The sequence below is a fragment of the Salvelinus fontinalis genome, chromosome 17 (assembly GCF_029448725.1).
Source record: "Salvelinus fontinalis isolate EN_2023a chromosome 17, ASM2944872v1, whole genome shotgun sequence".
NCBI lineage: Eukaryota > Metazoa > Chordata > Actinopteri > Salmoniformes > Salmonidae > Salvelinus > Salvelinus fontinalis.
Window position 1 is genome coordinate 25,724,857 of NC_074681.1, and position 26,420 is coordinate 25,751,276.

General features: G+C 42.5%; 2 protein-coding genes and 1 pseudogene across 2 annotated transcripts in view; 1 reads left to right on the forward strand and 2 right to left on the reverse strand.

Moving 5' to 3' along the window:
• Positions 1–274: 274 nt before the first annotated feature.
• LOC129814044 (zinc finger CCHC domain-containing protein 2-like) lies at positions 275–14,551 on the forward strand (annotated as a pseudogene).
• Positions 14,552–16,328: 1,777 nt separating this feature from the next.
• LOC129814045 (exocyst complex component 3-like) lies at positions 16,329–23,706 on the reverse strand. Its single transcript, XM_055866806.1, has 13 exons — positions 23,583–23,706; positions 22,901–23,065; positions 22,529–22,748; positions 21,714–22,395; positions 19,896–20,013; positions 19,567–19,692; positions 19,227–19,327; positions 18,974–19,084; positions 18,746–18,887; positions 18,517–18,639; positions 18,210–18,371; positions 17,197–17,318; positions 16,329–17,018 (listed from the first exon to the last, which is right to left on the reverse strand). The coding sequence occupies exons 2-13, from the start codon at positions 23,042–23,044 to the stop codon at positions 16,814–16,816; spliced, it is 2,256 nt and encodes a 751-aa protein (XP_055722781.1). The 5' UTR covers positions 23,045–23,065; positions 23,583–23,706; the 3' UTR covers positions 16,329–16,813.
• Positions 23,707–24,509: 803 nt separating this feature from the next.
• The window catches only part of ahrrb (aryl-hydrocarbon receptor repressor b), a 28,076-nt gene continuing 26,165 nt past the window's right edge, over positions 24,510–26,420 (reverse strand). Inside the window, exon 8 of the mRNA XM_055865789.1 lies at positions 24,510–26,393. Coding sequence (XP_055721764.1) covers positions 25,346–26,393 — 1,048 coding nt within the window. The 3' untranslated portion in view covers positions 24,510–25,345. The remainder of the gene's footprint in view (positions 26,394–26,420) is intronic.

The following is a 26,420-nucleotide window of genomic DNA, read 5'->3' on the forward strand; positions in this document are numbered from 1 at the left end:
TTTCTGTCTGTAATAAAGCCCTTTTGTAGGGAAAAACGAATTCTGATTGGCTGCAGCTGGCTCCCCAGTGGGTCAGCCTGCCCAGTCATGTGAAATCCATAGATTAGGCCCTAATGAATTTATTTCAATTGACTAATTTCCTTATATGAACTGTAACTCAGCAATATCTTTGAAATTGCTTCATATTGTTCATATTTTTAATCAGTATAATGAGCCACAATGTAATGTTTAGAAATGCGGGCCTTTAATCTGAAGGATTTTAATAAAGTTCAAAGTGACGTCATCGTTTGTGCTGCTGGCAGAATACTAGTCCTGAAAATGAGTTACTGAGCCAGTAATTTCCGTCGAATATCACATAACCACTCGGCTGCGGTGTACGGATGCGAACTGAACGATTATGTAAAGTCCTGACACTTTTTTTTTTTTTTTTATCCCCTTTTCTCCCCAATTTCCGTGGTATCCAATCGCTAGTAATTACTATCTTGTCTCATCGCTACAACTCCCGTAAGGGCTCGGGAGAGACGAAGGTCGAAAGCCATGCGTCCTCCGAAGCACAACCCAACCAAGCCGCACTGCTTCTTTAACACAGCGCGCCTCCAACCCGGAAGCCAGCCGCACCAATGTGTCGGAGGAAACACCGTGCACCTGGCCCCCTTGGTTAGCGCGCACTGCGCCCAGCCCGCCACAGGAGTCGCTGGAGCGCGATGAGACAAGGAAATCCCTACCGGCCAAACCCTCCCTAACCCGGACGACGCTGGCCCAATTGTGCGTCGCCCCACGGATCTCCCGGTCGCGGCCGGCTGCGACAGAGCCTGTTGTGCGTTCCAAACTACTTGTCTACCTGTCACTTTTGCGATCTGGAAACAGAGAATGTGCGGACACACTGTATCGTGCTTTGAGCCATATAGATCCAGCTGTACTTAAATACTTATCATGGCATTCCTTTATCTCCACGTGGTGGGAAAACTCAGAATGTACCTGATCAACATTGCCCTCGCGAGGGTGGAATGGAGTCTGGGAGAATGGTGCATCCCAGCGGGACTCCACTGGAGGTAGAGTCGGGTTCCCTGGAGCACTTGGCGCTGCTTTTCACCATGACCTCACTACACCCTGCGTTCCCTTTTTACCAGAGGGATACTGTCAGACACCAGTTGGATAATGTGGAACTGGTCATAGAGGAGAGAATGGATTGCCACAAACGCATGAGTTTCCAGGTAAACACACTTGACAGTGGCATGTTTATAGTGACCGCCATTGTAAACCAACTCGTAGTATTTGGGACCGCGGGAGGAGGGGCTGTCTTGTAATTAGAGTTTATAGTCTCCGGGTTACGGCGTATTCCGGTGATCTGACTGAAGTGCAGCTCAAGAGTGGAATTTAAGGTGGCTTCCTCATTTTACCACCTCTCCTTAGATTAGCTTCTTTTCTCCTACCTCACCCCTTATGGTCACAGGGCAGGTGAAAGTAGCTAACTCCTCTGATTGGCTTCCACCACATTTACTATCCAATGTCATTAGGTCATTACAGTTGAGGAAATGACAAGAAAGCCAGTGAAGGCACTGGTACTGTGACTATTGAGAAACATCCCCTGGGGGCCTCAATAAGACTTGATCGACAGTTACTTTGACAAGAATGAACTATATGTATTATTAAACAAGGACCACTCATTTTTCAAAAATGTTACTGGCCACCTTAGCCATAGGAATGAACAGATTACTTTTTAATCAAAGTCTATATAGAATTAAATATTCTCCATTTCAGCCATCTTAGTTTAGATGGCACAATGTAGCAATTTATTTCTGGTAAAGTGGGGCCAAATAATTGATGTAGGAATATGCTGTAATAACATGTACTGTGAATAGGCTTGTGGGGTCAGTAGAGGTTCAACCCTTTCATGCCAAGTAGTAGTGCAAAACACTGTTTCATTTCCAAGAACAGTCTAGAATGCCACGGCCATATGACGACAGACTGAATTCATTGCGCTGTCACAAAAGGACAGACACCATAGACTTTGAATGAAGATCACTTTCTCAATTTGCCTTAGGGCAATTCCATGTTAATGGAATTATGCTGAGACTCCGATTTTTCAATTTAAAATGTATGCCAAACAAAAAACATTGATTTCAAAGTTTCACAAACCATACAACTCTATGCGCAATGACTAATTTGAACAATTTAGACAGTAAAACAAACAAAAACATTTACTGGAAAAACTGTGCAGATGCAAAGTTTGTTAACAGAATTCCAGTAAAATATCCCTCTGTTATTCTGTTACCAAACTTTGTATCACAGTTCTTTCTGTAAATGTGTTTTTGTAAAATGTTCAGTGGAAATTGTTAAAAGTAGTCCTTGTGCATAGAGTTGTATGGTTGGTTCAACTTTGAAATTAATGGTGTTGGTTTGGTATACATTTTAAAGTGAAACATCTGACTTTGTAATTCCATTACCATGGAATTGCCCCTTGTGCACCAGGAGAATAGAGAGAGAGTTTATCTGGCTTTAGCAGACATTCTGGCCATGGCTACTGTGTCTTCTGTCATCTTGTCCACAGCAGCTAGCTACTGTAGCCTATATGAATGGGAACACCCAGCATTCTTGTTTATGATTGCATTGTGATCTAACTTTGCATTGTGTTGGAGAAACCTCTCTCTCTCTGTCATCCAGTGAAAAAGCCAAGCGTTTTAATGAGACAGACCCTCTTGCTCATGTCTGGCTGGCTGACTGCTCTCTTACAGGGGCATTCTGTAATTCCGTGTTTGGATGTTCTTCAGCATAATGACTTGTTAGCCTACACTTTCCTGTGGATTGGCAGTATTTCTAATCCAAATGGAGATGATTTATGAATAGAAATGAAACTGAAAGGGGAGAGTTATTCTCAAAGCATGCGGAGAGAAGGAAATTAGTATTGGTTCCAGTTGTTCAGTGCTGTAAGGGGGCAGTTGTTTGGTGGGACTATGATTGCAAGGTATTTCACTGTACTTGTGCATGCGACATTGAAACTTGATTGTGGGAGAAAGCACAAATGCATACTAAACCATCAATCTCTTCACTCCTGGTTGCAGCAGAAGCAGCATGCCCTTCGAAGGGAGGATCTCAGCCCCAGGAGCCAGTCGGCCTGCTGTATTCTCAATCAGCTCCCCAACAGGGCATCATCCCAGAGAGAAGGTAGTCTCAATCCTGTTTGTCATTGTGTCCTCTGAGGTCTCTCATTCCCATGTTGAGAGGAGTGTTCAAAGCAAGATGTATTTTAGCCTAGTGCATTTGAGGTGAAACGAGACCCAAACTATCAGATATGACACAATAGACAGGATATATTTGAAATGATCTGTATTTTGAACAGTAATCAAAATTACATTTAGATGAACACAGTAGCATACTGCAGTTTTGTGGAAAATTGCTAACTTCCTGCAATTATACACATTTTGTCATGGGGCAAAGAGAAAAATTTGAAAGAGATTTTTTTTTTTTGTTCATTAAATATTTTATGTCCCATTGGCAATCTGAAGCTCAGGACCCAAAAATGTCAGTTTTATAGCTAATCTCATGCTATTTTACACATTTTGCCATGAGGCTGAGAGAATATTTTGCAGGTAATTTTAAAGATAATTTCTTGTAATTCACATTTTTTTTTGACATTGGGGAGGGGGGGGGGTGCAGGGGTATGGATGAACAGCAATTAATTGCTCAAAAAAATAACCCTGGTCTTCTCTCTTCTTGCAGAAGTTCACATTGACAAGATTGTGCTAAAGACGATATCTTGGAACCGAGTAAACAGGGAATACAGTATTGAGGTATGTACTGTAGGTTCATGTTTGGACTCTGTGCCTTGGTATGTTATTTTCCTGTGTATTTTATTCTTTAACATTTTGAGGCAAACCCGCTGAAGGATCGAGGTATATTTAATTTTTTATTAGGCGCATATATGGTGGGCCACCAGATTACTTCGTGCTTCCTCCCATTCAAATGATGGCACTTACAAAACGTTTGTCCTGAGCTTCAGATTGTTCATGCAATATTGTATATTTTTTTATATATTTTGTCTCTGTAAATCATGCAACGTTCTCTTACAACATCTGGGACAGGCAGAGATCTAAGACTTTGCCTGTCCCTTAATCAATTGGCACAGCGTCGTCCGGATTAGGGTTTGGCCGGGATAGGCCGTCATTGTAAATAAGAAATTGTTCTTAACTGACTTGCTTAGTTAAATAAAGGTCAAATAAAAATCAACAGTCAGGACTGTATGGCCAGGCATCATTATGACGGGCAGGACTGTGCTGAGGATGAGAGCAAGACAGAGAGCCAGGTTAAATAGGACAGCAGGAAGGATTTGCGCTGGCTTCAGCCATGACTGCATGAGAGAGAAATGAAACTTCTGCACGTTGCCTGCAGGTGCGAGTGTTTGTTTCACAGTCCAATCCCAGGTTTGAACATGACCTGAGCGTGTGATCTGAGGCTGTTTGGTCTCTTGGGCATCAACTTGGGAAAGCCTCAAGGGAGAGCAGACAGTGCATTTATAAACAAAACATCTGATATATTTATTTGTATTTATTTTTTCGGTATGTAGAGAAAAGTGAGGCGGGGCATCCGACAAATTCAACTTTGTCCGGCCTTACTGTTCTGGCTTGTTAAATTTTTATTTGACAAAGAGCAACAGATGTTTCATATCCCACTTCAAGTTGTGAGTGCTTTTGCATTCACCTTTGTCAGATCAGGGATCATGATGAAGATGGAATAGGGTGCTGTCTTATAAAGGTCAACCCAGATGCTGTTTTTACTTTCCAAATGTGTTCATGTGTTTTCTAGTCACTGAATGCTCCGTGTTCATGCTAATAAAGACTAATGCTAATACTGTGACTTTCTGTATTCAAATGTATTTCTTCATCTAGCTTTATGTATACCCCTAAATGTTGTATATAAACATCATGAATATACAGTGGCAAAAAAAAGTTTGTGAACCCTTTGGAAATACCTGAATTTCTGCATAAATTGGTCTAAAATTTGATCTGGTCTTCATCTAGGTCACAACAATAGACAAACTCAGTCTGTTTAAACTAATAACACACAAATAATCATATGTTTTCATGTCTTTATTGAACACACCGTGTAAACACTCACAGTGCAGGGTGGAAAAAGTATGTGAACCCTTGGATTTAATAACTGGTTGACCCGCATTTTGGTAGCAATAACCTTAACCAAACGTTTTCTATAGTTACGGATCAGACCTGCACAACGGTCAGGACGAATTTTGGACCATCCCTCTTTACAAAACTGTTTCAGTTCCACAATATTCTTGGTATGTCTGGTGTGAACCGCTCTCTTGAGGGCATGCCACAGCATCTCAATCGGGTTGAAGTCAGGACTCCAGAAGATGTATTTTCTGTTGAAGCCATTCTGCCATTCTGTTGTTGATTAACTTCTGTGTTTTCGGTCGTTGTCCTGTTGCAACACCCAACTTCTGTTGCGCTTCAATTGGCGGACAGATGGCCTAACATTCTCCTGCAAAATGTCTTGATAAACTTGGGAATTAATTTTTCCGTCGACTATAGCAAGCTGTCCTGGCCTTGAGGCAGCAAAGCATCCCCAAACCATGATGCTCCCTTCACAATACTTTACAGTTGGGATGAGGTTTTGATGTTGGTGTGCTGTGCCTTTTTTCTCCACACATAGTGTTGTGCGTTCCTTCCAAACAACACAACGTTAGTTTCATCTGTCCACAGAATATTTTGCCAGTAGCGCTGTGGAACATCCAGGTGCACTTGCGAACTTCAGACGTACAGCAATGTTTCGTTTGGACAGTAGTGGCTTCTTCCATGGTGTCTAATGAACACCATTCTTGTTTAGTGTTTTACGCATTGTAGACTTGTCAACAGAGCTCTTAGCATCCTCCAGAGATTTCTGTAAGTCTTTAGCTGATACTCTAGGATTCTTCTTAACCTCATTGAGCATTCTGCGCTGTGCTCTTGCAGCCATCTTCGCAGGACGGCCACTCCTAGGGAGAGTAGCAACAGTGCTGAACTTTCTCAATTTTATAGACAATTTGCCTTACCGTGAACTGATGAACATCAAGGCTTTTAGAGATACCTTTGTAACCCTTTCCAGCTTTATGCAAGTCAACAATTCTTAATCTTAATTCTTCTGAGATCTCTTTTGTTTGAGGCATGGTTCACATCAGGCAATGCTTCTTGTGAATAGCAAACTCAAATGTTGAGTTTTTTTTGTAGGGCAGCTCTAACCAACTTCTCCAATCTTGTCTCATTGATTGGACTCCAGGTTAACTGACTCCTGACTCCAATTATCCTTTGGAGAAGTCATTAGCCTAGGGGTTCACATACTTTTTCCAACCTACACTGAATTTTTAATAAAAAATAAATAAAAAAGTATTTAACTAGGCAAGTCAGTTAAGAACAAATTCTTATTTACAATGACGGCCTAGGAACAGTGGGTTAAGTGCCTTGTTCAGCGGCTGAACGACAGATTTCTACCTTGTCAGCTCAGGGATTCGATCTAGCAACCTTTCGGTTACTGGCCCAACTCTAACCACTAGGCTACCTGCCGCCCTGTATTCAATATAGACAAGAAAAATACAATTTGTGTTATTAGTTTAAGCACACTATGTTTGTCTATTGTTGTGACTTAGATGAAGATCAGATCAAATTTGATGACCAATTTATGCAAAAATCCAGGTAATTCCAAAGGGTTCACATGCTTTTTCTTGCCACTGTATGTATGTCTATGATAACCGCTCATGATTCCCTGAACCCCATACAGAGGTCCACTGAGCCATTTGAGAAGGGCCTGGTGAGGTTACTGGTTAATGTCATAAATAAATAAAATATATTTATTTATTTATTTACCCCTCCACCACCTCTTTGGAGGACAAATATCCTTGTTTTTTTTACAGTTTTTTTGCTACATATACATACATGGTACTTTTATATATAACAACAATACATTACCAAACAAACTCTTTAATCCCAACCCTCAGACACTCTCAGCCCATTCCAACTATCAGCATAGACCGCCCTTGTTTGGTTTCCATGTGCCATTTATTTTTCAATTGTTTTGTGATGTTTTACAACATTTTTGAATCTTTCTAATCGTTTATTATCCACAGATTGTGAGCTAAAGATGAAAACCTTTCCTGCGAGTATTATTATATTTATTGACTGGCTATGGCTTTCCAGATCGCCCAACACTGTTATTTGTAAGGTTCATTTTAAGTGTATGTTGTGATTTATTTATTTATTTATTTAACCATTCCTGAACCTGTGACCAGAAACAAGCTACATTGGGGCAATACCAGAATAAATTATCTATTGATTTTGTCTCTTTGCAACAAAATCTACAGAACTGAGATTGCTGTATGCCGCATATATATATATATCATTCTGTTGGTGGCAGGAATTTAATATTCTGTTGGTGGCAGGAATTTAATATAATCATTTTAATTGAAAAACTCTTAAGTGTTGAATCAAATGTATTTTTTTTTGTACCAGTTCATAAACCATGTGCCATGGAATTGATACATCAAACATCTCCTCCCATTTATTTTGCAACCTGTATGGAGCAGCTGTCAACAGTTTTGTCCTCAGATGAAACTGGTATATTTTTCTATTTATGCCAATTTCTTTCAGCCAATTTGTATCTTTAATATATGGCAGGCAAACACGTTCCTTACCTTCCCCCTTTTCCACTTGCCTCCTCCATTTTTGTGGTAGTGCTGCAATCAGTTGGTTGTAAATTTGGATTGAGCAGATATTCCCATATATATTCGATAACTGCATATGTGACAACTCCTCCATTTCTATTCATAATGTCATTAATAAATATAATACCATTGAATAATCTTTTTTATTAATCAATATATTTGAGTTTAACCATAACATTTGTTGTAATATTTGTTCTATCTTTTCTGGAGGATTAAACTGAAATTGTAACCAGCTTTGTATGGCTTGTTTAAGAAAGGGTGATACCTTAAACAAAATTTCATTTTCAATTAGTTGGAAATGAGAAGTTGTAATCTGTATGAAAGCAAAAAAGCCCTTTTGAACAAAGGATGAGCTTTTCTTAATAATCTACTGGAGAACCATTTTGGGTTTAAGTATAACTTATGTATGAGTGAAGCTTTAACAGAGAGGTTTATAAAGCTTTAGTATTTAATCATTTTAGCCCCCCAAACTCATATTCATTATACAAAAAGGCATGTTTAATTTTGTCTGGCTTAGCATTCCAAAAATAATGAAATATGTTTTGCTCATATGATTTGAAAAACAAATCCTCTGGAGTAGGCAGTACCATTAGTAAGTAAACTGTGATAGGACCAAAGAGTTTATCAATGTGATTTTTCCATAAATAGGCAAGTATTCACCTCTCCATGGTTGCAAAATCGTATCTATTTTTGCTAACTTTCTATTGAAATTAATTGTGGTAAGTTCATTTATATTTTTTGAGATGTGAATACCAAGTATGATACTTGATAGCTCAAGCACTTTCCTGTTACCTTTTTTACATGTTGCTTTACTCTCAAGCCTCAATATTGTGTAGAAAGTAGAGTAGTCTACCCTCTAGTTATTGTCACCAACGCTGCCATAAGCTCCAGTGTTGTCAGTTATGGTGAAGAAACTCAGGCTTCACATATGTCAGAACCATAGAACCCAGGCAATGATATCTAGGTCAATGGTGATGATGTCATTACCAGAGAGATTCGCTGACCATCCTTTACAGATATGGGTGGGATCACTTTTTCCACCCTTCCACGTCTCATCGCACATTCCCTAATATCTCACCATCCGGTCTCTCCTACCCAGATAATAGTACCTCCTGGAAAGACCTGTAAGGCACCTGAGCACCTTAAAGAAGACTGCACTGAGCCATCCAGTCAGGACCATGGTGTGTATGGTATTAGTTATATTGTATTTAGGCAGTAATTATTTATTTAGCATGTCTGTCATTCTTTGTGGGGTTGAAATGACAGTGTGTGTGAAAATGGCTATTTCATAGAGACAGATATTCGTTGCCTGTAGTTGAAGTTTACTAATACTTCTCTCTCGTCATTCTCCTCTTCCTCACCCAGACATAGGTTCTCACCACCTAGGGCATCAGACGGCGTGCAGCAGCAAGAGCCTAGGCCAGAGGTAAGAGCTCTCTACCTGTTCAGTCCAAGACATGTGACCTTGTGGCTGATGCACTGATGGGTTATACTAAGAGGATCCCTGCTTTCACTTTACAGCACACTGATGACAAAGAGCAGCCAGAGGGAGAGCCAGAGGCATGCTGTTCACTCAGAGCACAATGGAGTGATGGAGAGGAGGAGGAAACCAGGCATCATGACCTGTAGGCCAGACCCACATCAGGTCAGTCACACTGGCCTCTCCTTTCGCTCTCTGGCCTGGCCATTAGAGATGCTGATAGGTTGGCGGTGGAGGACTGTCTATGTGCTGTATACTGCTGACTGGCATTTGTTATTTTTTGTTTCGATAATACTCATTTGAATCTGTTTAGGGTGTTAAATGACCTCCTCTCTCTTCAGAACGCAGATGAGAAATGGGCTTTCACTCCAGAAAAAAAAGAGTAGAAGAAGACCTGGTGGAAGGAGAAGTGATGGGGCTAAAGGCTACGTCCCCAGCAGCATCATCAGACCACAGTCAACACACATGACCAGACAGGGTGCCAGTAAGAGGAAGTAACCAATGGCTGTGGCAATAGCCTACCCTATTTGTTTTCCAGCTTAACAATTAACATTATAATAACATGTATGTTGTGCGTTCCTTTACCACTGTAGAGCCGGTCCAGAATAAGTATGGAGACACGTGGTCCGATAGCTCCAGTACTCCCTCCAGTCCCCAGCACGAGGCACATGAGAGCCTGGATAATGAGGACCTGGAGGACGAGAGAGGTGAGTGGCCCCTCTAAACCCTGTCTGTCCCCCTCTCTTTTCTGTCGGGAACTCATGGGGTTTAATCCTAGTCCTGAACTAAATAGCTCTTTCAATGGAGATTCTCCATTTTAGTCAAGGACAAGGCTTTAACTGGTTCTGGGAAACCGGCCCATGACGTCTGAGTCTTTAGTGCTGTCGATACTCAAGATGTCTTTTTAATGATAGCTTCTCTCTCCCCCAGACACTGCTGATAGTTACTCAGACCACTCCGTCCAGGAGAAGAGGGCGAGTGATCACAGCAGAGGGGAAGTTGTAGCTACTGTACACGCTATAGTCCCTGTCCCCCACAGGGAAGAGCCATCCTACACTGGCAGTCCCCTCCTGAGTGTACACCCTCTATCAATGACGGTCCAGAATGGGCAAACCATGACAGACAGGACGGTCATGGTCACTCCACAGCCGGGGGACGGTTCACCAGCAGATGGGGCACTGACTGGGACCACCCCCATGGTTCCTCAGGAGTCCATCCCAAGCCAAGACTCTGAGAGGCAGAGGCACGTGTCTGCCCCCCTGAGCTCATCTCAGCTAGCCAATGCAGGCTCCAGCATTCACCTAATGCATCCAGTGTTATATGACCCCTACCAGCCCAGAGAGTAGAAGCACTAACCCCCATCACCAGCCCCCCATGAGTGTCATCAGTGTCATCCTCCTGACCTTCCACATGTCCCCCCTGAGGCCAGCATACACCAGCACTGACCCAGCCTCCACCGCCACCCTAGCCCTAGCAGCCTCTCTCCCTGACCCTAGCACCAGGACCCAAGCCCTGGCTGCGCCCACCAGCCTACCCACCCCTACCTCCGTGACACCCTCCTCAGGGGCCACTGTCACCCAAGCTGCAATCAGCCAGGTTCAGGCCACTCTGACCCAGCCGTCCCCACTCACACCCCCGGCCCCGTGGCCAGCCCAGCCCTGACCCTCATCCACAGCACGGCCCAGGGAGATGGTACCTCCTGCAGCAGCTCTGGGGTGGCAGCAGGGCAGGCCCAGACCCAGCAAAAGCCACAGCCCCAGCAGAAGGCCCATCCTCCACAGCAACAGCAGGTGAGCTGCAACTCCTGTGGTTGCCGTGGCAGCTGTGGAAATAGCCACTCTGCCGCCCCCAACCCCAACTTCTCCTTCCCTCCCCAGCTGGGGCGCCAGGTCTTCAGCAATGCCCACCTCCCTCTCTTCCACCTCCCATCCATGTGCAGCACTGGATATCCCAGCCACCGCAGCCAGGTCCAACACCAGAGCAACGCCACCACCCAGCTACCTTTCTACCCCCCCTCCACCTCACACAGCCACCCCCACCTCCACGCCACCCCCACCACATGCTGGCCACCCAGGCTGGATACAACCTGTAGCAGATGGCAGCTGCTCTCTTTAACAGCTTCTACACGCCCATGTTCGCTTCGTTTGGACTAGGACTGGGCACGGGCACGATGAAGAGCAGTGCCAACGACTCTTGCTATAACTGTGGGCTAAGCGGGCATTATGCCCAGGACTGCAAACAGCCCTCCATGGACGCCGGGCAGCAAGGTAATATTGGCCAGGCTAGTGGCAGAGATAGGAGGTGAAGTCTCTCACAGAGATTCCTCATCCTTAGTTTCAGCATAAGAAGGCAAAGCTTTATTTGGTAACCTGTTGTTTTTTTGGTTCACTGTGTTTTGCACTGTCCAACATTTTTATGTCTGAAGCTGGATTGTCTGAATGAGCTCTATTAAATACCCAGGCCAAGTGTTAAAACATATTTTGATAAGACTGACTCTGAATCTGAAAGACTAGCATAGACTATGGACATCACATTTCTTTAGGTTACTTGTTAGGCACGCGACACTGACACACTCCTGTGTGTGTGTTTCAGGTGACTTTCGGCTGAGGTACACGCCCCCCCCCCCACCCCACTCCTTTGAAGCAGACCAAACTGACTGACATGAGAGGGGACCAAGGCAATGCTTTGCTTCGCACTACAGTAAAGATTCCAGAAAATGTTTTCATGGGTTGAGTTTTTCACCAATTGTATTACTTTGCAAATATCCTGACTTGTTTCTCCGCAGAGAATTGAATCCTGTATCATTCTCAGACTTTTCAGAGGACGGTGATATTTTGCACTGGAGACAAGTACAAGACAGGCTCACGTTTCCAGACTAGTCTATTACTTTAAAGAAAGAGAAGCACGTCTTTAAATGGTGTGGTTGTAAACTTGTATTTAATAAGGATTAATGGATTGACTGAAGGTTCTCATATCCACATTTCAAAGCAGGTCTTTTTAGTACATTTCAATTAGTTTCTTACTTTTTTGTATTATCTCATAGGTGTTCAAAATGCAAGATACAGTTTCAAAGCAGCTAGTAGTTAACCAGCTAATTTTCATTTATTTGAGAACAAAATATGTGAAGAACCTCACGCTCTTATTTTTGGGGGATTGTGATAAAGCGGGGAAAAGATGCATGGTTTACAAGATAAAGTATGTATGAAATAATTAGTTTTTTGACAGAATGTGCCATAAATACCCTGTATTTGATTTGTTTTACAAGCTAATGGTATTCCATTTGAGGGAAATTTTGCATGAAAAAAGTAAGTTTTATTGCTGTTTGTTACCACTTGATATAATGTGAATTAAGTCAATCATGTCTCATTCATGATGTTAATACTACTGCAGTTTGGTTTGTTTCCTGGGGGCAAAAATGCACTAATTTGTGTGTATGTGGGTGGGTCATGTCACCAATGCTCTCGGGCAATGAGAGGACTCTTGTGGATGTATTCCCTTGAGCGTATCTCCTCCTAGGAAGAGATTTATTGAGGTCCAAATCAACCCCACCCCCCCCACCCCTAGGCACTTGGGTCGATCCAAAATCACCCTAGCCACTTCGGAAATCTGAATGGATTGGATAGGTTAAATCAATGGTGAAAGCTTTACCTGAGCTTGCCTTCTGATAAGCCAAGTGGAACTCTTGCCATATTGCCTTCACCTATACAATACTTCCTGATCTAAGGTTTGATTTTTGGATTGGGCTACAGAATCAATGGTCCCTTGTCCTACCGCCATGCATGTACTGTACCTGTTGAATGTGTGGCTCTTGCCTGTTTGTGTAGGCTTGTCAAGCTCTTTGTTGCCAGAACGTATGTGCCATATTCCTCCTTTCTCATGCAGCAAGGAGGTTGTATTATGTAAGTGTATATTTGTGCACAGCAGTAAGGGGCTAACTTCACACACATACTTTACCTGTATGATTGACTACTATACAGAATAACTTCTGTATTAGAAAAAAGGTAACACGGTTGTTTGTGGGTTTGAAAGCCACTTGTCTTTCACTGTTCGTTGAGGTGGATTGTTTTGTTTTCCACACAGGCAAAAAATGTGAACTATTTGAAATTACATTCAGGTAAAATCACTGTTTTATAAAGTGGAACTTATCCTCTGTTTTTCTGTACGCTGCTTTTCAGTTGTTTTTTTAAGCATTTTGTATTGGATTTCAGAGGCCTAGTTGTTGACTTTATTTTAATTAATATCTTTATTTTGATAAAGAACATTAAAGTTGAAAGGAAAAATAGACTATCAATTTTGGGTTGTATTTGTTTAACTTTTCTATAGTTAAAGATGATGTGCTGTAGATTAAGGTAGTGTTACCTCTGATGTCGATTACTGTATTACTAATTGTTAACATGTAGTTGCTGAAAGGGAAGAATGCAATAGTTCCTTCCTGTGCTAAATTAAGCTGCCAGAATTTTTTTCTGTTAAGTTGGTAGCAATCAAACAGCTAAGTTTTTATTTATTTTTTATATGGTGAGACACCCATACTATAATGAACAAAAATAAACACCATTTTAATGAGTTACAGTTCATATGAGGAAATCAGTCAATTTAAATAAATACATTTGTCCCTAATGTATAGATTGTACATGACTGGCAATACCGATATGCAGCCATTAGGCAGATACCTTAAAAGAAATGGGCCTCAGCATATCGTCAGTATTTCTGTGCATTCAAATTGACATCGATAAAATGCAGTTGTATTGGTTGTCTGTAGCTTATGCCTGCCCAAACCATAACCCCACCGTCACCATGGGGCACTCTGTTCACAACTTTGACATCATCAAACCGCTCCCCCACACGATGCCATACACGTGGTCTGCGGTTGAGGCCGGTTGGACACTGCCAAATTCTCTAAAACGGCGTAAGAGGCAGCTTAAGGTAAAGAAATGAACATTACATTTTCTGACAACTGTTCTAGTGGACATTCCTGCAGTCAGCATGCCAATTGCATGTGCCCTCAACTTGAGACCTCTGTGGCATTGTGACAAAACTGCACATTTTAGAGTGGTCTTTTGTCCCCAGCACAAGGTGTACCTGTGTAATGATCATGCTGTTTAATCAGCTTTTTGATATGTCACACCTGACATAATCCAAGTGGATGGATTATCTTGGTAATGGTGAAATACTTACTAACAGGAATGTAAATAAATTGGTGCACAAAATCTTGAGAAATAAACTTTTTGTGTGTATGGAGCATTTCAGGGATCTTCTATTTCAGCTCATGAAACATGGGACCAACACTTTACATGTTGTATTAATATTTTTGTTCAGTGTATATCCGTATGCAAAATAAAGTCTTCAGCGTTTTTATCTTTTGATTTTGAATATCTAAGGTCTTTTCAGTGTTATCTCCATTGAACAATGCTTTTGACTATTTACTATTGCATTAATGTTTTTCACTTGTCCCGGGTCAAATCAATTCTGTACTGTACAGTCACCAGCCAGAAGGTGGCAGTGTATGTCAGGTGTAAATATCAATGTTGTACTTAAAGAACCTGTACTTGATGAGAACAGTATTTATAGTAGTAGTAGTTTTTTACATTTTTATATTGAGTCCAGGTTTAAAATAATACTGATCAGAAAGAGGGGTTTCTGTATTTCAGCATTGCATAGAACTATATCAAATTGTCAATGTCTAGAGGAAGAAATCTTATTTCATCTCAGAATAATCCTATATATTCAGTATTCTGTGCAGATTTATGGAGCATAATAAAATGTGTAAGCCAGAGACATCTAGATATAACAAAGGCTATTACTTATTTCACTACATTGGGCAACAATTCAATGTAACAAGCAGAAAACAGAATCGTCCTGCCAACCATTGAAAATGTATTCTGTATACCAAATGCATTGCGCATGCTTCCTCTGTCACTTAAATTCATCTGTTGTAGCCTATTTAGATCATGACTGAAGCCAGTGAAACCCTGTTGACCAGACACAGTATACTGTTAGCACTAGGAGTTTTTCTTAGAATACTCAAGTCAAAGCAAGGTTTTAGTAGCCAGCCATTGGCGCTGTGTGTAAGGAAGAGTGGTGGATCAGTTGAGTGACTGATGACTCCGTGATAGAGCTGCCAGGGGCACGTTCAGCAGGATGTAACGTTCAGATAGAAGTAAGCTATGTAGAGTAAAGAATCACATCAGCTCTATTCATAGCCTTTTTATCGGCAACGTTCGGCCCAGTAGTCTCGTTTGAACCCGGTGTATGTCATCCAGGGTTTCGGGTTGCTGATGCGTGTAAGAGCACAGGCTTGCGTGCTCCAGTCAGCTGCAGCCCTGCATGGTCTTGTTTCCAGTCACAGCATGGCAAACGCAGCCCTCTCATTGGAACACACTGAAGCATATGGAGGAAACGGAAAGACATGTTTAGTATCCCCATCATACCTGATCCCGTATCAACTGTAAACTTAATGTTAAGTTTGGGACAATCTCATTTTAATTCTAATGGAAGTATACAAATGACATTTAAATCTCAATATCACAAAGCTACCCCCAATCACAGCTTGGAGTGGGTGTTTCTAAGCTCACATAGAGCCAATGGGATAGAGCCCATAATAATTATGAATGGTCACGCAACATTCTGATGGGACTACCACTGAAAAACTGGCCCCACCCCTCCCCTGCAGCTGTCACTGTGGTCCCCCCTCTCCTTCCACTAGGCTGTGCTACCCGACCCAGGGTGATAAGTGTCCCCTCTGGCTGTTTGTGCCTTTCCCCTTCCGCTGCTCGGTTAGTCACAACAGATAGCGTGCAGCCTGATTAAACATTTAGAGATATTACACAGGCAGGGAAAAAGGAGAGTACCCATACCTCTTAAATCAAGAGGCAACATGCTGCAACAGAGTCACACACGGAGAGAGAGCAAGATTAATGAAGGAGACCTCGATCGTATTGTTGTGAGGAAGGATGTAGTAGGGCAGGAAGACAGGTGCTTCTGCAAAGTAATGTCTTAACTGAAGCTTTTTCACAGCAAGCCTCAAATGAGCTCAGCCAACCAATTCAGGGTTTCCATGTGTGAGTGCACTGTGCAGTAGTTTGGCATGTTTCAGCGTGTTAACACCTCTCCCTGACAGAAGAGTAAATTAGGAAAACAGACTGACAGGGGAAAGGATTTATTTAATAGATGTTCTAACAGACATTCAGCATCACGCACTGACAAAGTTTCTTACTGGAACAATTTCTGTTCATTGTACATGGAGGGGTGGGTGGTGAGTTCCCATTTCAGTAACAAAACCGCTTGTTAGTGTTCGACGGTTGTTTCATCAAGTATCATACGCTTACAGATCCTCAAGGACTACAGTCCAAGCCTTTCATCGGATGTCAGTGGAATCGGATTCACAAGTGCAAAAAGTGACAAATCTGGATTCGGTGATTTTCTGCAGTCTTTTTTCTTTGTGCCTTGTGAGCCAGGGTCTTAATCTCTAGGCACCAAACAAAAAACAACTGAAACAGGGAGGGACTATCCGAACTTGTCCAACAAGGAATGCTTGTTTTCGTTTTCTGTTGCAAAACATTTTGCTACGTTGTGCATTAATGAATACGACCCAGATGTATCTCTCCATCTTTCTCCAGACTGGTTATTTATTTCAGCAGTTTGTTGGCAGTGGCGGCCATAGAGGAGGACATGGAGGTCATGGTCACGGTGGGGATGGTGATGTCCTTGAAGATGGGCTGGGTGATCCCAGCGTAGGTAGGCTTATTCTGGTTCAGCGTCTCCATGATCATCTGCTTCATATCTCGGCTGGCATCCCCTCTCATCGCCAGTAAGGCCACGATGTGCTCCTCCCTATGGGCCAACAGAGGACAGACACAATCAGACACCTTTGATAGCAATGGCTATCATAGAAAATCTATAGTAGTAACGAAACATTGTATACGACTGGAGTAATTTCTACAGACAAAATTGTTCTATCGAAAACCATGATACCCATCTAGCCTGTGTGTTCAGTGGGGTATGATCTGACCTGATGTCAGGGTATTTGGACACCAGCGTGGAGACCTCCAGGTAGAGCAGGGTGGGGTCTGTGAGTTTGAACACCTCGGCTATAGCAGCGATGGCATCACACAGCCGGTCAGTCTCCTCACCCTGAAAGAGGACAGAGACAATAACTTAAAGCATTACAAAACACACACTATATATACACTAATTACTGTAACAGTGGATGAAATTATCAGAGAAAAGTAGTCTTCATTACATCAAATGACTGAAGGAATGAAACGTACTAAGCAGGGTTGGTCCTGGTCAGTCCCTGGATGGGAGACCAGATGCTGCTGGAAGTGGTGTTGGAGGGCCAGTAGGAGGCACTCTTTCCTCTGGTCTAAAAAAAATATCCCAATGCCCCAGGGCAGTGATTGGGTAGGGTGTAGGGTGCCGTCTTTCGGATGGGACGTTAAACGGGTGTCCTGACTCTCTGAGGTCATTAAAGATCCCACGGCACTTATCGTAAGAGTAGGGGTGTTAACCCCGGTGTCCTGGCTAAATTCCCAATCTGGCCCTCTTACCATCATGGTCACCTAATAACACCCAGTTTACAATTGGCTCATTCATCCCCCTCCTCTCCCCTGTAACTATTCCCCAGGTCGTTGCTGCAAATGAGAATGTGTTCTCAGTCAACTTACCTGGTAAAATAACGGTAAAATAAAAAATAAAAAAGTACAGTAAAACATCAAGAGTCAGGGAATTTAGGACTCTAATTCAGTGTTTCCCAAACCTGGTCCTGGAGTCCCCCCAACAGTACACAGTTTCTTTGTAGCCCTTGATAAACACACCTCATTCAGCTCAATGAGGGCTTGATGATTAGTTGACTAGTTGAATCAGGTGTGCTTGTCCAGGGTTACAAAACACGTTACTGTTGGGGTACTGGAGGACCAGGGTTATAATTGACTAAAAAAGGTATCAAGATGCTAGTGGTTTCTAATCCAGATTTCTTTAGGGGGAAAAACCTGCTACTGGAAGATTTGACGTAAAACCACTCACAGCAGTGAGTTTCCTGAAGAGGAACTTGAACTGCTCAGCCTCCTTAATCATCCTGTCTGCTCCCTCCCTCCTCTCATCTGCATTCTTGAAGGTGATCCGTTTCTGCATCACAGCCTTGATATACTCCACCACCACCCTGCGATGGGCCTCGCTGGTCATCTCCTAAACACATCACATACAACATACTCAGTCACATACACAGGATGTACATGACAAACTGCTCTCAGTATGGATTTCTCCATATCAATCAATTGGTCAAGCCTTTCATTTGATATAATGATATCAATTGATTGATTTCGCCATGTACCGTATTGAAAGGCTTCTTGATCTTGGCGAAATCGTTGAAGTAATCCTCGACTGTCACACAGATAGTGTCCACTGCATGGGTCCCAGTCAACCATTTCCTGGTCAGCAACTCATTGAGATGATGCTGTAGAAATCAAAACCATGGAATGTTAGCACAGAATCTACATACAACATAACTGGATTCATGGCAAACATTCTGACAGTCTTTAAATATTAGACTAAGTTCTGACCTCCAAATCTAGGAAGACTTCATCCAATAGAAACTGGCAGCCATCTTTGGCCACGTCGTTCAGGGTCTTTTCTATGGCAGCATCATTCTGGGTGGACTCCGTAGATTTAAAGTATTTCTTCTTTAGACTGTTAATAGACTCCCTAGGGGCAGAGGTATGGTTAGGTACACATTAGCCACATTAGGTTAGAGACTGAAATATTTACAGAGAAATCTCAAAGGGACTCACTTGAATGTATGACAGTTGTTTATAATGGCAATCATGTATTGGACGTAGCACTGAGGGAGCTGCCGGTCTCTCAAGTGGTTCTCCTTGTAGGCAATCGCCTCTTCCCTGTACCTGAACAGAAATACAAGACAATTGTAGATGTCAAGTACAGTATATCAGGGATGGAATGCTTTGTAATGCACCTTTACTGCCATCAATGTAAACGACTAAACACTACACAATTACTAACACAACATTATGAAACCCTTGTTACCTGACGAGAAATGAATTCATCTGTTTTAAACAGAGCTTCAGGACCTGCTCTTTGAATGTCTCATTGATCTGGGCTGCCACTTGGAGATTCTGCTCAAACATCTGATGAGGACAGCAGAACAAACACGTCAGATGATGACCCCCCCCCCCCTTCCAATAGACTTAAAAGTACACACTAGTGACTCACTGTAGTATTTATTCAGCCAGTTCTAAGATCCCCATTTTGTTATATACACATTGTCTGGTATAGTAACCTTACTGTAGTAGCAACTAGTCCACTTAATCTCTAACCCACAACTGGTCTCAGGGTGATGCCCCAGATAGGTGGATACTGGTTATACCTGGAAGACGATGGCAGGGAGGGTGGTCTGGTAGTACCCGTCTTGATCTGCCTCTGGTTCTGTCTCTTTAAACCAGTCCTTCTTGTCTGTCTCCAGAGCCTTGCGCAGCCAGCCAGTGATGTTGGACTGTTGAAGGGTGAGAGAGGGTCAGCCAGAGCCCTGTTACCTTTGTCTTTAACAATTCATGAAACATTTCATTAAAGGCGGATTCCCTTGTAAAGACTTCAAATGACAAATCCAGGTTTACAGACGCAGAGACTGGGTTGTATATCTGACAAGAGCTGTCGTAGAGTATGTCACTGTTATCATAGTGTGTTGTCTGGACTTACAGTAAAGGTCTGGAGGTATTTGCTGAGCAGCTCATCCACCACCTCCTGAGGCAGCAGAGGATCCATCAGGTTGATGTCATACTCTGTCAGCAGCTCTGGGTGACCCATCATCTCCTCACTGGAACACAAACACAGTGGGGTGTGGGAATATTGTAAGAGAACCCTGACTGTACTATACTGTTCGTGGAAATTCATATGTTGCATGTCTTTTAACGTAACAGACAGCTACAGACAGACCTACACACCATGGCATGCTCGTGCACATACGGCAGAGTTCCCTAACTGGCGGCTGGCGGTTTTATTCCCCCCCCAAGTTTTTTGAGCAAAACAATGTGCAATTTTTATTGTCGGACATTTTAAGACTGTAAAAACACCAATAAATCAGATCCAAGTGATTTTAATTTAAGACATCTGTTCCCAAGTATTCGCACGCATACTAGAGACGTGATCATATACAAATGTAAGCTAGGTTTGAAATGACTATGTTTTAATCAAACATTATATCCGTTTGGGCTTCTTGCGGACAAATTGCAGTCTACAAATGATTTGTAATTATGTTCCGGCCCCCCGAACATCCCCTCCAGAAAAATAAAAAAATTGTCCCGTGGCTGAATCTAGTTGATGATCCCTGACATATGGCAATTCCTGAATATAAATGATATACAGATACCCATAAATATAGGCTACTCACAAGCAGTCACACATAAACACACACAAATTCACAGAAAATTTGAGTGAATATCTATAATTAAACAGCATCAGCCAATCGGTGGTTGTGGTTTCCATGGTAGCCTAATGCACAGCAGGCTGATGCTCAAGTCATAATTGGATATAAGGCTAGTTCTTTGTGTTTTGAATGTGCATAAGGGAGCTAGCTGTTCATTAATCTTTCTCTGTTCAATTCTGTTGTTGCATGCGATGTGCATTCATTGGATTATCCACACCAGTTTTGCTTAAATCACATGCCATGCCCTACCTCACATGCCTGGGGACTTTAGCTTTAAATATTGAGTTAATGGATTTTTGCAGCACTTACAAGTCCCTCCCATATAAGGAGAGTACAACAGTATTTTCGTGACTATGTTCCGCTATATCATTTTAATGATTTTGACAGAGAGTGAAATAAGTTTCCTCTCCACACACACGAGATAAGTTACCTCTCCACACAGACACAAGTTACCTCTCCACACAGACACAAGTTACCTCTCCACACAGACACAAGTTACCTCTCCACACAGACACAAGTTACCTCTCCACACAGACACAAGTTACCTCTCCACACAGACACAAGTTACCTCTCCACACAGACACAAGTTACCTCTCCACACAGACACAAGTTACCTCTCCACACAGACACAAGTTACCTCTCCACAGACACATGAGGAGAGAGGTTAAAATGGTGCCGGCCAACATTTTTACAATGGGAATATCTCCTCTTCTCTCTCCTTAGTGTTCAACTCTTCACATTGTAAATTCAAACAAGATATTCCTACAATGAAATGAACGGTATAACTATGACAACAAGGTCCATAAAGATATTCAGCAGCCTAAACTGGTTGCAGCAGCACAGAGCTAATGTACTACAACTCCTGCATATTGCACTCAGCTATGATTGGACTGATGCCCAGTTATCACTGATGTGACAGCAGTCACAGAGACGGAAGATCAGAGCCTCACCTATATTCAAAAAGCATGCTGATCTAGGATCAGGCTCCCCCTGTCCATATAATCTTATTCACTATTATCTAAAAGGCAAAACTGATCCTGTATCAGCACTACTACTTTGAAACTCAGTGAACACGGGCCAAGACAGGATACCTTTTGTATGTGTTGAGGACCCAGGTGAGGAGGGACACAATTTCATTGGCCTCCAGGTCTTCTGCAGCCAGCTCCTGCACCCGCATGGACACGGCGTTGTGGTAGAGCTTAAAGAACCTGTCGAAGGTGTTGTAGTGTGGTGGGAAGCACTGCACCATCAGGTTCTTCACCACAATCAGGTCGTCCAGTACGTACTTCCTGGTGATCTCCAGCAGCCTCACCATCCACATCTTGTCTGCCTCGCGCGTCACCGACTGGCTGCCCTCGATGCGAGTGGTGACTGTGCCCTCCAGCACCTCAAACATCTTCTCTTTCCAGCTCTTGGGCCGGCCCGGGGGGATAAAGCCTGTCTGCTTCTTGCGGTCCAGCATGCGCCGGTCGATCTTCTCCTCACGCTCAATGATGCGCACCACTGAGACCAGCATGGTGGGGTCGCGGCGCACCGTTCCCATGGCGCGCTGCAGCACCATCCACAGCTGCTTGGCCAGATCGTCAGATAGGCCCTGCACCTCGCCAAAGTAGTTGCGGATCAGGTTCATGTCATGAGTGTTTTTGCTGTCCATTCGGTACTGCTCGTACATGAGGTCGTCCCGCGAACACTCCAGATCCATGAGTTTACGGTGGGCCTCTAGCAGCTCGGCCTGCTCAATCAGCACTTGGGTGTCTGCCACTATCTCAGGCACTGCACAGGAAGGGGTTGATATACATGAATAATATATTGTAGCAATACAGTCAGTAATTACACAAATGCACAGCGAGACAATAACAGTTTCTAATTAAGTGGTATCTCTGAGGTATGTAGTTGTGTAGCGTACCTGAGAAGATATTCTTTAAGTTCTCGACGGCTGAGGCAAGCTGACTGTGTTGGACCACGGCGTCTTTTACATCTTTGAGGTTTTCAATAGTGTTGATACTCTGCCTCCAGTCCTTACTAACGTCTGCCAGGGAGTTCTGGATGTCCTTTACATCCCCAAGGGCATTGTGGAGCTGACTGAGACCTGTGCGGACCCCGTCCAACTGGGACTGGATGGCAGCCTGGGGAGAGTGATACAGACCATGTAAGGTGCTTCAGGCCAGAGCCACGTATTTACAATAAATATACAGCTCTCATTCAGACAATAGTTAGGGCTTTATGAATAATAGGGCAGTACAGAATGTATTATGTCTTCTCAGTCATCATTTTCTACCTTCAGTCGGGCTTCTACTGAAGCTTTCTTGCGGGCCTCTCGCCGGCGGTACTGCTCCACTTTGTCCAACTGGTCCGAGCGCTGCAGCAACCCTGCCACTCTCTGCACGGCCGTAGCAACAGCCTCCCTGTTCGTCTCCTCCATGACAACGACGGCAAGTTGTGTCTATCAAAGATCAAGATGTTCACGAAACTGAATTTTACAAGTTGTGATTACGACCAAAATGTTGAAACGCCCTGTTGATATTAATCCGTTGGTACTGAGTGTGTGGGGCGGGTGCTCATTGCATAGCAGGGTAACGTTAGCTAGACCAACAGTTAGCTAGCCTGCTCGCTAACGCTAGCAGCCTTGGCCAATGCTACTTAATATTGCTGGTATAAAATGTCAGCAAAACGTAAGCTAGCTACTACAAGCTGGAAGCAAAGACAACTGTCTCTCATAAAATGTATTTTACTGGAGTACAGTAACTATTGACTACCTAGCAAGCCTCGGCCCATTTGCAATCATGGTAGGCTTGCCATCTAGCAGCCAAACTAGCTAACGTTAGCAAGACAACTAGCTTGCTAACTAACGTTACCGAGGTCGACGAGAGGAAGGGCACACACGGCCAATCAGTAAACATAACGCTATCCCGTGTACAAAACACATTTGAGATGTAAAATGAACAAATCCAATATCTTACCAACTCAAATAATCGGTTTGAATAAGTAAGAAGTCGTTCGATTAATATGATATTAATTCCAACACCACCAACTGCTTTTCCTGGTTGACAGTTCCCGAGCGCCGCCCAGCTGACTGCAGCGCGCTCGAGAGGATCATCTGTGTGCAATTTTTGGCAGAATATGTATTTCGAAAAACTTCATTTTATGATCCCTTTGATCAGTAGCTACTATGTGTAGGCGCATAAAATGTTTTTTTTCCCCCGACTGTACTAAGCACTAAATGCAAAGAGTTTATTTGCAGACACATTCTCATAATAAATAGCATCGCTTTCTAGAACGGCATCCAGCATCAATTAAATTCAATAAGCATCTAACATACAATGTAATTTTTGGGGGTACAATGAAATTATAAAACAGATGATACTATTTTGTTTATTTAAAAAAAACGGATAATAGTCTTATTTGAACACTGAAAACAATATTGTTTTCAGTGTTCAAATAAGACTATTATCCGTTTTATGATATTAATGTGCTAAATAGCGTAATATTCTATGTTAGATGCCTATTGAATTTAATTGATATCTGAAACTTGTATGACTGTAATCCTTCCTGAAAAATGTAGCCTACAGTGCAACAAGCAGGCTGTTGTATTTATTCATTGTTACACTGTATTACTACAAATCTTTTATTGTTTCACTCATGTCGGGTTGGACTGGCCATCTGGGCAAATGCCAGAAGGGCTGGTCAATTTTCAGACCAGTAATAAAAAATACACAATAAAAAGTGTTACCAAAAGTTGTTATTATATTATTACAATTTGTAGAATATCTTTGAAAGAAATAAATTAATTTACAGATTTTTATTTTATTTTAAAAACGGCATAATAGAATGCTGTAGAAATTTTGCAGCTATGCAGCTATGGAATATGTAAGGGAACATGTCATAATTTCACATACTGTATTTTTTTCAATCTTTTCAAAATATAATAAAACCTTGGCTTCATAAAACAGAACTACAGTTCCTAACATTTCTTTTGAATGTACTACAATTTTACAAAAATGTACAAATATAACAATGGACCACGAACATAAGTTAACAGTATTGCTGTGCAATACATTTTGACATTATTATGTTCAGATACCACCTTAGACATTAATGTGTGTAAATAGCTGTTAAGTGAAGCTTTGTTAAATCTCAATTTATAACACTGTCTTTAAAACAAAAATGACAACTCACTGTTAAAATAATACATTATTTCAACCTATCAAAGAATAATTAATTAAATTCACTTTTAACAAGCAACACCTGTTAATTGAAATGCAATCCAAGTGACTACCTCATGAAGCTGGTTGAGAGAATGCCAAGAGTGTGCAAAGCTGTCATCAAGGCAAAGGGTGGCTATTTTGAAGAATATAAAATCTAAAATCTATTTTGATTTGTTTAACATTTTTTGGGTTACTACATGATTCCATATGTGTTCTTTCATAGTTTTGATGTCCTCACTATTATTCTACAATGTAAAAAATAAAGAAAACCCTGGAATTAGTAGGTGTCCAAACTTTTCACTGGTACTGTAAATCTGAAAAAAGTTATATTTATCTTGTGTGTCTTATGTACAAAGTCCTTATAAAAACACCTCTCCTTGCTTCCATATTATTTTGCTTTATAACACTGTTGATTACCTGAGTTGAGTATAAATAACTACCCACCCTGCCATATTATGCATCAATACAATAAAGAAGCAAGGTGGTGCCCAGATGGTTTATGAGATTTTCCATTGACCTCATTGCATGTAGATATATGGGTTTGGTTTGTGTACAATATCATTCAATGCACAATTGTGAATCATATTTCTCTGCAGGGGTATTTGGCTAATGCCATGTCCATTGTCAGACCAAGGAGGTGAGTCCATGGGTTCCCTCTTTATAGAGTGGACCAGATGATTCCTGAACTCGTAGTTCAGTTTGTTGTCTTGCTGCATGTACCCTTTATGCTCCACAGTACCATTCCCATATACATTGCTGTCCATACAGTTTGCTCCATGACTGCTACAAAGAGGGTCTGAGTGAGGTATCCTATGATCCTTCTGAGCCCTGCTCCCCACTGGGTATAAGTATTTGTGGTATCCGTTGAGCATTGGGCTGATGTTGGACTTGTTCCTTTGGCAGGTGGTGTATTGGTCGTAGTAGTCGGCCTCTGACTTCACCTGTGGTTCTTCTGAGTAGCCCATGCTGTAGCGCTTCTCGTTCCCCACCCAGGCTCCGCTGTGGGGCATGCTGTAGATGTTGCAACCGTTCTCAGAGTCAGAGTCCTGCTCTGTCTTTATGGCTGTCTCAGGCAACACCATGCCATTGTAACAGTCAAGATGGCCGCCCATGTAGTTGTTGTCTGCCTTCATGCCGTCCTCACAGAAGCTCTCCACCTCTGGGCTGTGGAGGCCTCCGTACAGTTTGTTCTGAGAGGCAACCTGTCTTTTAGCGTGATATCCTGGAGACATCCTGTAAGCTCCAGACTTCCCCAGGTTGTTGTACTTGCCTTGTCTCCATGGTATGTAGCTACTGCTGGGGCCCTTTCTTATGGTGGACCCGATGCGGATGTCCCATGGATGATTCACGCTCTGAGCTTTGGGCCCACCACCCATGGAAGACAGGCAGAAGTTGATGGGCTCCTCCTGGGTGTAGTAACCATTGTTCCTATACCTGATGCAGTCTTTGGAGAGGGGTGTCCATGGGGTGTAGTGGCAGGGGTCTCTGGTAGAGCTGCTGGAACAATTCAGAAGCAGCAAGTCACTGCTGTCACATGAACCTCTGGTGGAGTGATGCCTCTTGTCACTGTGGGAACACAAACAAAGAGATTAC